The sequence below is a fragment of the Cervus elaphus genome, chromosome 3, assembly GCF_910594005.1.
Source record: "Cervus elaphus chromosome 3, mCerEla1.1, whole genome shotgun sequence".
In the NCBI taxonomy this organism is placed as follows: domain Eukaryota; kingdom Metazoa; phylum Chordata; class Mammalia; order Artiodactyla; family Cervidae; genus Cervus; species Cervus elaphus.
In genome coordinates, this window is record NC_057817.1 from 34,340,567 (window position 1) to 34,356,258 (window position 15,692).

The 15,692-nt window shown below is 38.7% G+C and overlaps 1 protein-coding gene across 2 annotated transcripts in view; it reads right to left on the reverse strand.

Annotated features, from left to right (window-relative positions):
- The window catches only part of ANO6 (anoctamin 6), a 238,979-nt gene that overhangs the window by 86,740 nt on the left and 136,547 nt on the right, over positions 1–15,692 (reverse strand). For both annotated transcript variants that reach the window (XM_043886376.1, XM_043886382.1), the window contains one exon: positions 3,942–4,070. In XM_043886376.1, the coding sequence (XP_043742311.1) occupies positions 3,942–4,070 (129 nt within the window). The remainder of the gene's footprint in view (positions 1–3,941; positions 4,071–15,692) is intronic.

The window sequence follows — 15,692 nt, forward strand, 5'->3', positions numbered from 1 at the left end:
CATTATACCATTACTTGGTCATAAACACATCTGTTTAGAAGGGAGGCCAAGTGTCAGGCAAAATGAAATTCAGAATAGATCAATTATGCCACCCCTGAGCAGTTCTAGATAAGGGAAATGGAAGAAAGAAGAAAGACGAGCAAAACTGAGCAGGAAGAGTTGGAGAAATATATGGAAACATGTTTCATTTAAAACATTTTTGCTCTTCACAATATGGGGCAAACTTATTTAGATATATTTTAATCATGAGATGTGCCAGGCATTGCTGGCTGCCTATTCAATAGTCATCTTCCCCTTCTTCACTACCAAGAAAAGCGGACGGTTTTTCAGATACTAAGTGATCAGATGATTTAGGAAATGAAAGACTAGTCTTGATTAGTCTGTGCTAATGATGGCAGTTTCATTCATCTTGCCAGTGGTTGGTTTAGGAATAGGCCTGAGAGAGACAATCAACAGTGAAAGAAGTCTGCCATTCTAGGGGAGATTTCTTCCCCTTTCTAAAAGAGGGCCCAAAAAAAGGGCATTCCTTCTTACTGCCACTGATATCTAGAAACACAACGAACATCATGAAATGAAGGGAAGACAGTTTAAGAAGAGCCAACATGTGAGGATGGCCGGGCAGAAGGATATAATGAAGCTCGAGCCCTGATGATCCCATTAAGCCAATAAATTATCTAACTCAGAAATGCTCCTATCTCCGCACTATTTCTTAAGTGAGAGAATTATTATTTCCTTTCAGCACTTAAATCACTTTGAGTTTGGTTTCCATGTTACTTCCAGTAAAAAGACACTCGAACGGATTCTATGCCATGGACAGCAGTACTGGCTAAACAAACACTTATTCTTGGAACAACTTACGATCAACCCCATCTGTAATCTAAACATAAATGGTTTATGCTTTTTCAAAGGGAGGTGTGAGATTCTGAGGTATTTTCACTAATACAAGTGGACAAAGTTATATGATATTTGGAGGTCTGGCTAGAAAAATAATTTCTCTTTTGCTTATATGCAGAAGTAGACTTTTACTCCTGTATGCTTTTGATGCTTATGGCCCTATCAGTTCTATCTCTCTCTGCCTCTAAACAAGAATTTAACAACACTTTTTAGATCAGCCCCTGGCAAAGTCAACCTTGGGGCTGTTTTAGGAAATCAATATGATTTATACATAATTTTTTTTTCATCTCAATGAAAAGAGAATTTTGAAATTGTCTTTCCTTGGCATTGTCCTAAATTCTGAATACGGCCTAACAGAGAGTGTGATGGAACTTGCAAATGATTTTCCAATTAATAAAAATGTGATTCCAAAGCTGAGCTTCAAATTCTAGTAGAATCTAAATTAAGTAACATGTATAAATAGTCTCAAAACACTTAAAAGCATAGCTTATAAACACCAACATCATGGTACATCAATCCATGAGTTCAGATACCAAAATTAATGATGTTTTTTTTCCTCTTGATTTATGAAAGTTATTTCAGCACCTTTGTTTCTGTATAACATAAATGCAGACCTTGTTAATAATGTAATCAGCTCTAGGCTCCTTTACCATGGGAGAGAAGCCCTTGTATAAAACTAAAGATGTTTTCTCTATACTGTAATGGATTAGGTTTGTTTATCTTACTTTATATAGTGCTCAATTCAGTTCCATCAGCATATGGATGCCTAACAAATATTTGATGATGGTGGCCCTGACTGCACAGAAGATATCTTAGTGTTCATAGGAAAATGATAAAATACTCTAAGCTAGTTTAGTGACAAAATTATATAATAACCAGAGAGTGATGCCTTTTCATACCAGTGTATACCCCAAATAAAAGAGAAGGTACAAAAATTAACATCCATTATCTAATATTCGCTGAAAATTTATGTAGCATTTCTGTATACTATTTTATTCAATCCTAGACATAATTATCTGGACTAGTCATTGAGATTCCTGTTTTCCAGAATCTAAGACGCCTCTGGTTTTATGATGAGCCAATACTTTATGTGCCAATAAAAAAAATTCATCCAATGAAATTATGATACACTTTTTTAAAGATGTACCCTGATTTCAGAGATGGCAAAATGTAAAATAAAAGGCATATCCAAAATAATAATAAAATATGAAACTGATAAGAAAATTCATCCAACTCACACAGTTAGCTGGAAACTGTGGCAAAGACAAGCCGCTGATGACCAAAAGTTAATGTTCCCCGTCCATAGCATGGAATTCCTTCTGAGAAATGTCTGTCCAGCCAGAAACTACACTTTCCACCTTCCAGAGTTCTGACCAAAAGAATGTGAACCCAACTGATGATGTCAGTTCCAACCCAAACAGGTAAAGAAGCAAGAGTACGTTCTTCATCCTCTCCCTCATTCTACCTACCATTTATTGATGCCCAGAGTGATCTCCGAAACTACCTGTTGAACATGGCAAAGCTTTTGTGTCAGCCTGGGTTCCTGAATGACTGCAAACAACAAAGCCCTGTCCAAACCTCTAAGACACTGTGCCAAACAGGGATGCCATGATTGACTTGAGCATAAATAAACTTTTATTTTATTAAGCCACTGTAATTCTAGGCAGGTGTTGCCTCAACTAGAATTAGTCCAAACAGTACAGTGGCAGAATTAGAATCTGAGTATCAGGTTCCAAAAGCTGGGCTCATTCTGTGACACTATGCAAATACAAGCCCCAAAAATTACCCTTTCCAAAACAAACAAAAACCAAAATAAAAAGGACTGATTCCTTCATTTTAAGTAGGTTTCATCCTTGATTTGAAAAATTAAGACAGAAATCAATAGATTTAAGGATGACATATTTCAGAGAGAAAGCCCAGAGAGGGACAAATTAATAGTTGTGTATTTGTAACGGCACAGATGTGAGAAAAAACAAAAACAGAATGAAGAAGTGATTTTCAAAGTGGGTAAAAGTGACGCACTTGTATACTTTCTTTTTTGTTTTATTTTAGTCTGATGCAGTTTCATAAAGAAGTTTCAGGAAGTTTTTATATATTTAGCAGGCTAAATGGCTTAGTATCTTGAGATAAAGATGGGCGCATTACCTGAAAGAGTCTGATGCAAAGGAAAGGTAAAGCCTGACTGGCAATGAATGAAAGGGAAAGGAAGGGAAGAAAGTGGGAGATGTCAAGAGCATGGGTTCGCGATTGAAGACAGGAGTTTGAATTGTAGCTCCACCAGTTCTTACATTAGAGTCCATGAACTTGGGCAATCGCTTAATCTCTCTAATGGCCAATTTTGTTAACCAGAATGGTATGAAAATAAGAGGCACCTTATAGGTTGTTCTGGAAAAGACCCGGATGTTGGGAAAGACTGAAAGCAAAAGGAGAAGAGGGTTGCAGAAGATGAGATGGTTGGGATGGCATCACCAACTCAATGAACATGAATTTGAGCAAACTCCGGAAGACAGTGGAGGACAGGGAAGCCTGGCGTGCTTCTGTCCATGGGGTCTCAAGAGTCAGACACGACTGAGCGACTGAACCATCACAAGAACAACAAGGTTATTCTGAGAATTAAATGAGAACATGCGTGCAAAATACACAGACCATCCATGAGTTAGTATACCCTGACACTGGTTGGCTGTTATTATACTTGCTGCCATTATTTATCGTTAGCTTCCTTTCACATCTAGTTGCAAATAGCCAAGTGTGCTTTTAGTGTAAATCTCTTTTACAGATAGAAAGGGCAATTCCTTGGAAGAAAATCTGCCTTTAGCTTAAGAGCCATAGGAAGTTTCTTTTTAAAACTCAAAAAAAAAATTTTTTTTAATGTTTTTTGTTACCATGCCTTGAGGGAATGATGAATAGAGAAAATATGAAGGTATGCCTGTCTTGATATTTCAAACACCAGTTTAATTTCATTGCTTACACAAAAATAGAAGTTTATTTTTTTAATTTTACAATATTATAAAGAATAAAAATAAAAGAAAATAGGAAAATAAACTTACTCTTTGTTTTTCATTTGAACCCTTTTTATTGGTCTCTTTTCTACTTTCATCTTCATACACTAGAACAAAGTCAATTCTTCGCTGACCATCATTAAAATAGAGGGAGTCAGGTTTTCCATTAAATTCTTCCTGTGTGGAAAAGAAAAATAAATTTTAATATAGTTTCTTGAAAAGTGTCAGTTCATAAGTGCTTATTTTGTAGCTTTAATAGGTACATCAGAATGTTTACAGAAAATGAGAAATACATCCTTTACTAGTTACTTGACCAAGAGGGCATGACCAACATGATCTTTGCAATCATGGTCTGTTCTTGCTGAAAGAAAGTCCTTGAATTGAGCAGGTTAGCATTATTCTACAAATATATGGGGAAATATCAGCATTGTGAATGTAATACAATTATCCCAGAATTATTCCCACAAGAACAAGAAAAGGAGTTTCAAGTTTGGAAATAAACACAGTAACCAGAGATGCCTATCTAAAGGACTAACGTTCTTTTAACAAGAGAAAAAAAAATATCTAAGGCATAGATATTTATGAAACATATATGTTTATGAAAATCTCAGGGCTTCCCTGGTGGCTCATAGGGTAAAGAATCTGCCTGCAATGTGGGAGACTCAGGTTTGATCCCTAAGTTGGGAAGATCCCCTAGAGAAGGGAATGACTCCCCACTCCAGCATCCTTGCCTGGAGAATTTCACAGACAGAGGAGCCTTGCAGGCTACAGTCCACGGGGTACCAAAGAATTGGACACGACTGAGTGAATGCCTGCACCCTACCTATGTCATATTATCTAACCTTTCCAGCAATTTTCATGACTTCTTTCTGAACCACATCACTTTATAAAAAGTATCATTTTATAACCTTAAACAAAAGTCAAAAAATGCTTTGATACACACAAAATACACAGCAGTCGTTGGTATTTGTCCCCAAATCCACACAAAATACCCACTCAGTCCTAGCAAAAAAACAAAAATCCCAGCAACAAGAACAAATAAATGAGCCTTTAATTTAGAGCTTAAAAGCCTTATGGTGTAAAAACAGAGTCATAATGGCAGAACAGACCTAATACAGCTTAAAACAATCTCTTACCATACGGATTTGGATAGAATTGTTTTTATTTGCTCTAAGGAAAGACTTGAGTTTGCATTTCTCACATAGCTGGTCAAGATCCTTTTTTTTTTTTTTTTTTATTAGTTGGAGGCTAATTACTTCACAACATTTCAGTGGGTTTTGTCATACATTGATATAAATCAGCCATGGATTTACACGTATTCCCCATCCCGATCCCCGCTCCCACCTCCCTCTCCACCCGATTCCTCTGGGTCTTCCCAGTGCACCAGGCCGGAGCACTTGTCTCATGCATCCCACCTGGGCTGGTGATCTGTTTCACCATAGATAGTATACATGGTGTTCTTTTGAAATATCCCACCCTCACATTCTCCCACAGAGTTCAAAAGTCTGTTCTGTATTTCTGTGTCTCTTTTTCTGTTTTGCATATAGGGTTATCATTACCATCTTTCTAAATTCCATATATATGTGTTAGTATGCTGTAATGTTCTTTATCTTTCTGGCTTACTTCACTCTGTATAAGGGGCTCCAGCTTCATCCATCTCATTAGGACTGGTTCAAATGAATTCTTTTTAATGGCTGAGTAATATTCCGGTCAAGATCCTTATGTGAATTTTGCTTTAGAATTGGAATGCTTTTAAACTAAGTGATACTTTTTAATTTTTCAAGTTTTTTCCATTAAAAATTCATGGGAAGGTGGGACTTTGCAGTCACTTGCTGAAACCACTTAATTATTAAGTGTGATTAATTCTCTGCACTCAGCGTCATTTAGTACATAAATCACCTTATTTTACCACCACAACTTTTTCATTTTAGTCACACTTTTGAGACGATGTGTTTTTTTGCCAAATACATACAACTTGATGGGAAAGCACCCAAGTGGCTCAGTTGTATAGAATCCACCTGCCAAACAAGAGACATGGGTTCGATCCCTGAGTCGAGAAGATCCCCTGGAGAAGAAAATGGCAACCCACTCCAGTATTCTTGCCTGGAAAATCCCATGGACAACGGAGCCTGGAGGGCTGCAGTCCATGGGGCTGCAAAGAGTTGGATACAACTTAGCAACTCAACAACAACAACAAATACAACCTGATACTTGTCTTTCTTCTTTCCTACCACAGAGCATCTGAAGATTGTTAACAAGTATGTGCAATTCCTTTCATCCAGCAAGATATTTCACCTGCAGAATGCACTCTGGCAATGTAAGCTAACTCACAGCCCTTCACTGAGGTTGCATTTGACCAGGGACCCTCACTATGAACAGTGTGACCTGGCCTGAGACCTTGCCCAGCCAGGGCACTTGAGGGACCACGGAAATAGACATAGCAATATCCAAGGCTGAGGTCACTACTCAAGTCTTTTATTTGCAATTTCAGCTCTTTAAAATCAGTAAGCTTTGAGAGTATTTAAAGTTATACAAGACATAGAAAACAAGATTATGGTCACCAAAGGGGAAAGGGTGGGGGGATAAATTAGGAGTTTAGGATTGACATATATACACTACTCTATTTAAAACAGATAACCAACAAGGACCAGTATATTACAGGGAAAAATACTCAGTGTTTTGTAATAACCTATAAGGGAAAGAATCTGAAAAGAATATATATATATATGTATAACACTTAATCACTGTGCTATACACCTGAAACTAACACAACATTGTAAATCAAGTATACTTGAATTAAAAAAATAAATTAAAACTGTATTTTTTTAAAAGTTGTACAAAAGTGCCAAGGCCTGTCTCTTTTCATTTCAGCAACAGAGTCCGTGAGGCCCCTCTCTTCAATTTCTCTTTCTTTCACTAAAGATGTTACTATTGGTGACAACCTGGGCAGTTGCTAGAGGAAAACTGTGTGTGGAGGAAAAAACTATGAGGCCAAGGGGAAGTGGGGTGGGGTGGAATACAGTCACAAAAACCTGGTGATCATTACAGATGTCTGAAATGTGTACAGAAGCAGCTTGTGCTCTGGAGCCCACATTCTGCTGCCTTTCCTTGGTGGCATCCGCAGGGGCTCATTGAAGCCAGGTTATGAAGAATGACATATGGAAAGAGAACTATGTCTGCATGGGGCCCCCAGCATTCCTCCCTGCATGGCCCTCACTCAGCCACATATGTTGGCAGCCTGCTACCAGATAATCCGGTCTATAGGCATGTCTCTCCTGTGTGATAGAAGACCATGGCCCTTTGTTGCAGGAAAACCCCACTGGCTTGGCAAAAGCTGCCTGTGTGAAATAACTAGGTCACTCTGATATGGTATTATTAGAATGCAATGCTGGGGGAAAGGTGCCAACTCTGTACTGCTGTGAAATCCAGGTTTCCCCTCTCTTGGCAGAAAACAACTGGGAAGAAGGGAGGGAGGAACAAAACGCTGGGCTGGAAAGCATTCCTAACAAAGAAGGAAACTGTACCACATCAAAGAGACTGATCTATGAACACATCTGAGCTGTTTAAAATGAAGGCTGGATTGTTTTAAGCTATAAGTTCCACTACAGGCCTGACTCATGCAACAGGTATTAAAATGACAGAAAACTAAAAAACAAAACAACCCTCTTCTAAAGTTTTGAAGTCAAGTTTCAATAGTTTCCTAGGATAAATACTGATCATCTTAAACAACTGATTAATCAGAAATGGATTTTTCTAGTCCTGACTCTCAAAGTCAACTCAAAATTTGAGCTTCCGTTTTTCTCTACCAAGTCAAATGGCATCAAGGTGAAATACAAAAAAAAAAAAAAACAAAAAAACAACCAACCCTGAAACAATCTTTCCAGTTCAGCAGCTTCAGTTTAAAAGCACTTTACCAGATGGTTTAAAATTTATCAGGTCAAATCATCTGAGAGATCAGAGCTTATGTATGGGTATTGACTGCTCTACTAGTTCAGTTCAGTCGCTCAGTCATGTCCGACTCTTTGCAACCCTGTGGTCTGCAGCATGCCAGGCTTCCCTGTCCATCACCATCTCCTGGAGCTTGCCCAAACTCATGTCCATCGAGACGGTGATGCCATCCAACTACCTCATCCTCTGTCAGCCCCTTTTCCTCCCACCTTCAATCTTTTCCAGCACCAGGGTCTTTTCTAATGAGTCGGCTCTTCACATCAGATGGCCAAAGTATTGGGAGTTTCAGCTTCAGCATCAGACCTTTCAATGAATATTCAGAGTTGGTTTCTTTAGAATTGGTTGGTTTGATCTCCTTGCAATCCAAGGGACTCTCAAGCGTCTTCTCCAACACCACAGTTCAAAAGCATCAATTCTTTGGCACTCAGACTTCTTTATGGTCCAATTCTCACATTGGAACATTACTACTGGAAAAACCATAGCCTTGACTAGACAGGCTTTGTTGGCAAAGTAATGTCTCTGATTCTTAATATGCTGTCTTGGATGGTCATAGCTTTTCTTCCAAGGAGCAAGCGTCTTTTATTTTCATAGCTACAGTCACCATCTGCAGTGATTCTGGAACCCAAGAAAATAAAGTCTGTCACTGTTTCCACTATTTCCCCATCTATTTGCCATGAAGTGATGGGACCAGATGCCATGATCTTCAAGTTTTGAGTGTTGAGTTTTATGCCAACTTTTTCACTCTCCTCTTTCACTTTCATCAAGAGGCTCTTTAGTTCCTCTTCACTTTCTGCCATAAGGTGGTGTCATGTGCATATCTGAGGTTATTGATATTTCTGCCTGCGATCTTGATTCCAGCTTGTGCTTCATCCAGCCCCACATTTTGCATGATGTACTCTGCATACAGGTTAAATAAGTAGGGTGACAATATACAGCCTTGACGTACTCCTTTCTCTATTTTGAACCAGTCCGTTGTTCCACGTCTGTATCTAACTGTTGCTTCTCCACCAGAAAGCTTATTAATTCTTATGATCATCAGAGTAACATACTGTTACCCTAAGTGTCTTAGGCAAATGTCTTCAGTGTCAAAAAAGTCAAGAGTCTCTAGTTGTTGACACTTCTTTTGTCCTAGAAAAATAACAAATAAACTTCTGATTACAGTTTGGTGGCTATAATATGCTTTATCTGTTCATAGCCATTGCCTTCTCTGGTCCCAAGGATACTAGATTCCACCAATTTAGCATTCATTTACTCATGTGCAGCAATCTATCCCAAAGCTGTGAAGACTGCAATGGTTAAAAAGACTAGCCATGTTCATTTGTCATTATATCAAAATAAGCCGGGGCTCCCTGGTGGTCTAGTGGCTAGGATTCAAAATAAACAAAAACCAACCAGCCAACCACTGCAGAAGAATGACCTGATCACCTCTGTCTTAGGCTGTTGGCACTCTCATTTTACACTTGGGAAGAAGAAAAGACATGCTTGTTGCAAGGGGTGAGCTAAGAAATAAGGTCCTGGCAGAGCAATGTAGGAGAGAAGGGATAAGAAAGGTCGGGTATGATGTACCCAACGGATTTTTTCCAGGTTTCCCCACTCTCAGATGGCTTCTTTCCTCCATTTATTTGCAGGGCATCCCTGGTGGTTCAGACAGTAAAGAATCTGCCTGCAGTGCAGGAGACCCAGGTTTAATCCCCCGGTAGGGAAGATCCCCTGGAGAATGGAATGGCAACCCACTCCAGTATTCTTACCTGGGAAATCCCATGGACAGAGGAGCCTGCCAGGCTACAGTCCACGGGGTCACAAAGAGTTGGACACAACGGAGCGAATAACACTTTCACCACTTTCACTTTCCTTCAACGGAAGAGCCTTTGGGCCCTTTAACCAAATGCTTAACCAAATCAGGATAAAAATGTAAGTGGCAAAATTACTCTACCAAAATCCGTGGATTCAACCAAACTCAGGCTAAAACATATTAAAAGAAAATTCCAGAAAGTTCCAAAAAGCAAAGCTTGAATTTGCCATGTGCTAGCAACTCTTCACTTGTTATTTAGATTGTATTCACAGCTACTGACAAGGCCTTTACATTGTACTAGGTATTATAAGTAATCTAGAGATGATTAAAGGACATGGGAGGATGTGCATATGCTATATGCAAATACTATGCCATTTTATATAAGGGACTTGAGCATCCAAAGATTTTGGTATCCACAGGGGTCAAATCAGTCCCCTGTGGATACCAAGGAACAACCGAAATTACTTGGTAGGAAAACTTAAGTAATCTCAGAATCCAGTAAGGCACTGGACTTCTTGAACAGGATGATTCAGGTACACGAAGGGTCACATGATGCTTACAAGATGCTCAGGTTTATCTTCTGGGTGGAAAAAGAAGGGCTGGGGAAGGAGAGGACTTGGGAGACAGCTGCCTGGGTGACACTGCTCCATGGCATTTATGCCAGTTAGAGAGGAGCAGCTGATCTCACAAGTACCCTCCTGGAACCCCTGGCATCAGCACTTGGTGAATCCAGGACTTGCTCCTCAACATGGGTCCAACCTCACACTTCTCAAGTGTCTTTAAATAAAAAAAGTGAAAGTGTTAGTCACTCAGTTGTGTTTCACTCTTTGCGACTCCATGGACTGTAGCCCACCAGGCTCCTCTGTCCATGGAATTCTCCAGGCAAGAATACTGGAATGGGTTGCCATCCCCTTCTCCAGGAATCTCCCTGACCCAGGGATTGAACCCAGGTCTCCTGCACTACAGGCAGATTCTTCACCATGTGACCCACTAAATAAGTAAACAAAACGTTTCTGCAAATAAACCCCGCAAAACCCAAATTGGAAGTCCTATTTCACAATAGAGGCATCTACTCTTAAGAGTTTAAAATGCAAATGTTAAATGATTTGTCCAAGATCTGGATACAAAGCAATCAGATTGGTATCTTTGCTCAAACTCTTGTTTATGTATAATGATGTTAGAAACTTGCCTTGGACAGCAAGTGATATTATCTGACTGTATCAGATTAAAAAATTCTAGAGAATTTCCACACTGTCTATTTCTGCCCTGATAGGGTTGTCATTTACTATGAAATCAGAGAGTATTTCTGGTTTATTGGGATTAATGGTCTCAACCTTTACAGAGAGCAGGACACAAAAAGCCTTATTGTCTAACAATGATAGCTGAGGAATTACATTATGAAAAATAAACAATATCAAAACACTCACATAATTAAATAGCAACTGATATGTGAATGTGGAAAACACATGTGGCTCTCTACAGTCCTTAAGACTAGCAAAACAAAGTAGTTAGTTAATTCCAAGAAGAACACAAAAGACAAAAACAAACTTTAATCATAGCAGAAAACTAAAGTGAAATACAGGATTTTCTATTTTTCAGTAAACCTTGAATCCCTGCCCACAGCAAGTTGTAGGGAAACAAAATTTAGAAGCAAAAGCCTTTATTTTTTAGATATTAGATCCCGTGAAATCTAGAACATAGTGAAAATTTATTTATATGCCATGTAGTTATAAATGAGGTATCAATATATTCTGGTGTTTTCCCTAACTGTAGCAGAGTCCAGGAGGATTCCACTAAGAATTAGTGGAATATTTTTTTTTTCATTAAACAATTGTGCAAAATTAGTGCAAAGGATAGCAGAGACTCAATTAATTTTTATTTCTTTTATTCAGGCCACCTCCTTGGCCCGAAAGAATACTTGACAGTGAGAAAATGCAAAGTACAAAGCAAAATGCCAAGAACTGCAGGCGTGGAAGGCTGAATGCTGAAGGTGGAAGATCAGTATTGTGAGAAGCCGGGATGGGAGTAACACGTTAGTACCAGGGGTTACTTCCACTTTCACTACCAGGAGTAAGGAGAAGTAGACACATGGATATACAAGGGAGCCAAAAGGAAGTCAGCCAAGTCAATGGCATGTTACGGGGATTAGTGAACATGTTTTTGATGAGACATTCAGGAATGTGTGGGCTTCCCTAGTGGCTCAGAGGGTAAAGAATTCGCCTGCAAGGCAGGAGACCTGGGTTTAATTCCTGGGTTGGGAAGATCCCCTATAGAAGAGAATGCCTACCTCTTCCAGTATTCTTGCCTGGAGAATTCCATGAACAGAGCAGCCTGGCAGGCAAACAGTCTGTGAGTTGCAAATGTGAGTCGGACTTGACTGAGCGACTAACGCTTTCACTTCATTTTTCACAAATGTGTTGAGGGGAAAGAAGGGCAGTGGAAAAGTTACTCATTCAAGGAGGAGGTCTCTGTGACAACTACAAGTCTGGTAGAGTCCAAGAACACCCCTTGTTAGTGACTCCATGACAATCAGGGGAAACTCAACTCAGGAGTGACCCAGGATGACATTTGTACAAATTACACCGTCTCCTTCTCCACTCAGTTAAACACACTATCAGCTTCTGAAGGCCGGGGGCCAGTTCTTCACCCTGAGTTCTCTGCTGAGTCTTTGCATTTAGCAGGAGCTCGATGTGCTTTTCTCCTAGGAAAACATACCTTTCTTTTTTTCTGATGATAAAAGTAATATATACTCAATAACAAAAAAATTCTGAAGATACAGAGAAGTATAAAGGAATAAATAAAAGTCATATGTAATCCCATCTCCCAAAGAGGAGCCAAGCTTGTCAATATTTTGGATCTCTCTCACATACATGCACACACACATATGCACATTCACTAAGAGAATACCACACTGTACACACTGTTCTAAAAACACCCAAAACAACCATTTTTTTAGCTTGATATAAATCTCTACACCATCATGTTTAATAGCTGCAATACCATCTAAACAGTTCCTCCACTGATGAACATGTATAAGTTGCTTCCAATTTGTTGCTTTCATAAACTGCTGCAAGGAGTATCTTTGTACATACATATCTGTGTACATGTTCAATTACTATTTCCTTAGGTTAAATTCTACAAGCAGATTTTAAGTTTTGGAAGTTTTTTGATATATATGTCGCCAAACCACCATCAAAAATATTTATAAAAATGAACACTTCCACCAGCAGAGTATAAAGTGCCTTTTCCTCACTGGATTTCATTCTTTCTCACTCTTCCCATGATAGTCAAAATTTTTTTTTTTTTTTCATTTTCACCTTTTAATTAGAGAGCACTAACATTTTCATGGGTACTGCCCAACTGAATTACTGCTTTTCTGAAATGTCAATTACTATTCTCAACTTGGGCATCCTAGGTGGTGCAGTGGTTAAGAATCTGCCTGCCAATGCAGAAGATGCAAGAAATGTGGGTTTGATCCCTGAGTTGGAATGATCCCCTGGAGTAGGAAACAGCAACCCACTCCAGTATTCTTTCCTGGAAAATTCCATGGACAGAGGAGCCTGGTGGCCTACAGTCCATGGGTTTGCAAAGAGTTGGACATGACTGAGTGCACACACACACACATACATACATTCTTGACCTAAGCGAATTATCTTATTACTTATTACACATTCTTGACCTAACTATCTTATTATTTAATCCCTTTCCAGTAGGTTCTCTTGGTTTTTACTCATGAGATTCTAAAGACCACACTGTAAGTAAATGCTAATACAAAAGCAGACAATACAGTTACTTCCCAAAAGAAAAAGAGAGAAAGACTCTAGGGCACTGTCTACCAACTCTGTCCTCAACAATGTTGATGTGTTTTCTGAAATGTAGACATTTAACTGGAATGTGTGAGAGTAGTCTGAGAAGATCACTGCCCCCTGGATATACTTTCCATTACAGTTTATATGCCTCCTATCCAACTACCAAATATTAGTATATATTTTGACTCATATTTCTTTAGAATATAGAACTTACTGCTTATTTAGTTTATAAATGATTTCTGTTGCTGGTTAAAAACTGATGTACAAATTCTTAAAAACAAAAAAAGACTTGCTATTTTATATTTGTAAATGGCTATAAATAGTTTCCAAATAGTGCAATTGACTACTTTCAGTCATTTCCCATCAGAAATATATGTAATTCATTTATAAATAATATTAGATTGTGCCATGAAAATGCTGCTACTGATGCTGTTTCTTTTTTTGTTGTTATATTGATAAAGGAATGTTCATATGCCAATGGCTCCCTAGTTTGGTCTATGTATTTTGCCTTTGTTTGCCTGTGTTAAAATAAACGCTAGAGTTCTATTATTAGAACATCACGTTTCAAACACAGGATGAGGGTGGAGGCATAATGCCTCAGGCATAATTGTGGTTCAATATTTCCCTCTAGCCTCTGCCAAGAAAGCAGTAGTTTTAGCAAACAGAGTTCCCTACGTTTTTAAATATTACATTCTTAAAATTTATGAACCAGGCTAGAGGAAATATGAAAATAGAACCATGACATGACGTTTACAATAAAGCTTCCTTAAAAGGAGCTAAGCAACCAAGGCAGATAGTAAGCTTTCCACAGTGGGAGGATGCTTATTAGTTCAGAAGCCTTCTCAGAGCGGGGGGACTCTGAGTGAACTTTTCCTTATACCCACAGTTGAAGCTGGGGTTTGCATTAGCACGATTTCAAACTTGTTTTGCTTTCCTGGTTCCCCGCAGCAGTCCACCATTTTTACAACTTTCGCTTAGCCGTCCTTAAAGGTGATCTGCAGAAACCAACAGTAAAAAGTAAAGGAGAAGGAAGAAAAGGAGAAGAAGAGGAAAAATGTGAAAAAGCCTGGAGTGGTTGTTTTCATACTTCCCCTTTTCTAGAAGAAGCCATCATCTGCACGCACTGTTCTCATCTGGTGGTGGTAACATTAGAGAAAGGAATGTGGGTGAGATTAAGCTGTAAGATATTCCCAATAAAGTCAGCAATGATAAAGTGATGGATACGATGAAACAAGACAAGTGTGGAATAGGACGTTTTTAAGAGAATGATTATCTTCGTGGAGGCTGACCTCTAAAGGTTTCGATATCCCCTAAGTTTTACTATTCCATTATAGATTTAATAGCATTCCAATTATCTTAAACTTTTTTGAACCTACTAACATTTTCAGTTTGTGTCATCTCTCAAGGAAGATTATGCAATAGATTTTCCATGCAGGCAAGATGGCTGTCCTAAATGACATTTTTTGATCTTTAAGAAATAGCTCAAAAAAAAAAAAAAAAGAAATAGCTCTCATTCTCATATTCTGGAATCAGTTAGAACAAAAATAATATTGCTATAACCAAATCCTTCATGACTTAATGGACTAGCACACTATCCCATCTACAATTTTAAGATCCTTAGACTTAACAATAATTTTAGCTTGACTTTATTACCATAGGTTTTCCTCCACCTACTGTCTAGCTCCTCTTAGATTAAGCTGATTTCAATATCATACTTAGTTTCAGTTTTTGGAAAATTAAGTGGATATGACTCAGAAATATTAACTGTTAGGTTAATTAATACACCAAATCCACAGCTGTGAACTGCCCCTCTTTTCTCAGTCACCTGAATTGCATGGGGCCTGGGTTACCACTGATATTTCACACTTTTGAATGAAAGCCAATCTCATAAAATGTGAATATGACCTGAGAATAAACAGAAAAGGGAGTTTCAAGATACTGCTCTTCAGATTTCTGAGCTGAAGAAGATACGTAAGGTATAACTGAGGGCGTAACTAAGGCAACAGGTGTTCATCTCCTTACTCGGTTCCTATGTAATGCTTCTGCAGACTCCCTCAAAAATGACAATCCATCATTCCCAGAGAGCACTTTATCTTCCACAGGAGATTTCCCTGTGCCATCCAAGAACTGCCCTGAGTTATTTTTGGCTGCTTAGGGTTTGCAGCACAAGCGTCCTGTCATCCACTGTGACTCCCCCATTGGACTGTTACATCCCCATGTCATAACATGTGCCTTGGGCATAATCTTCTC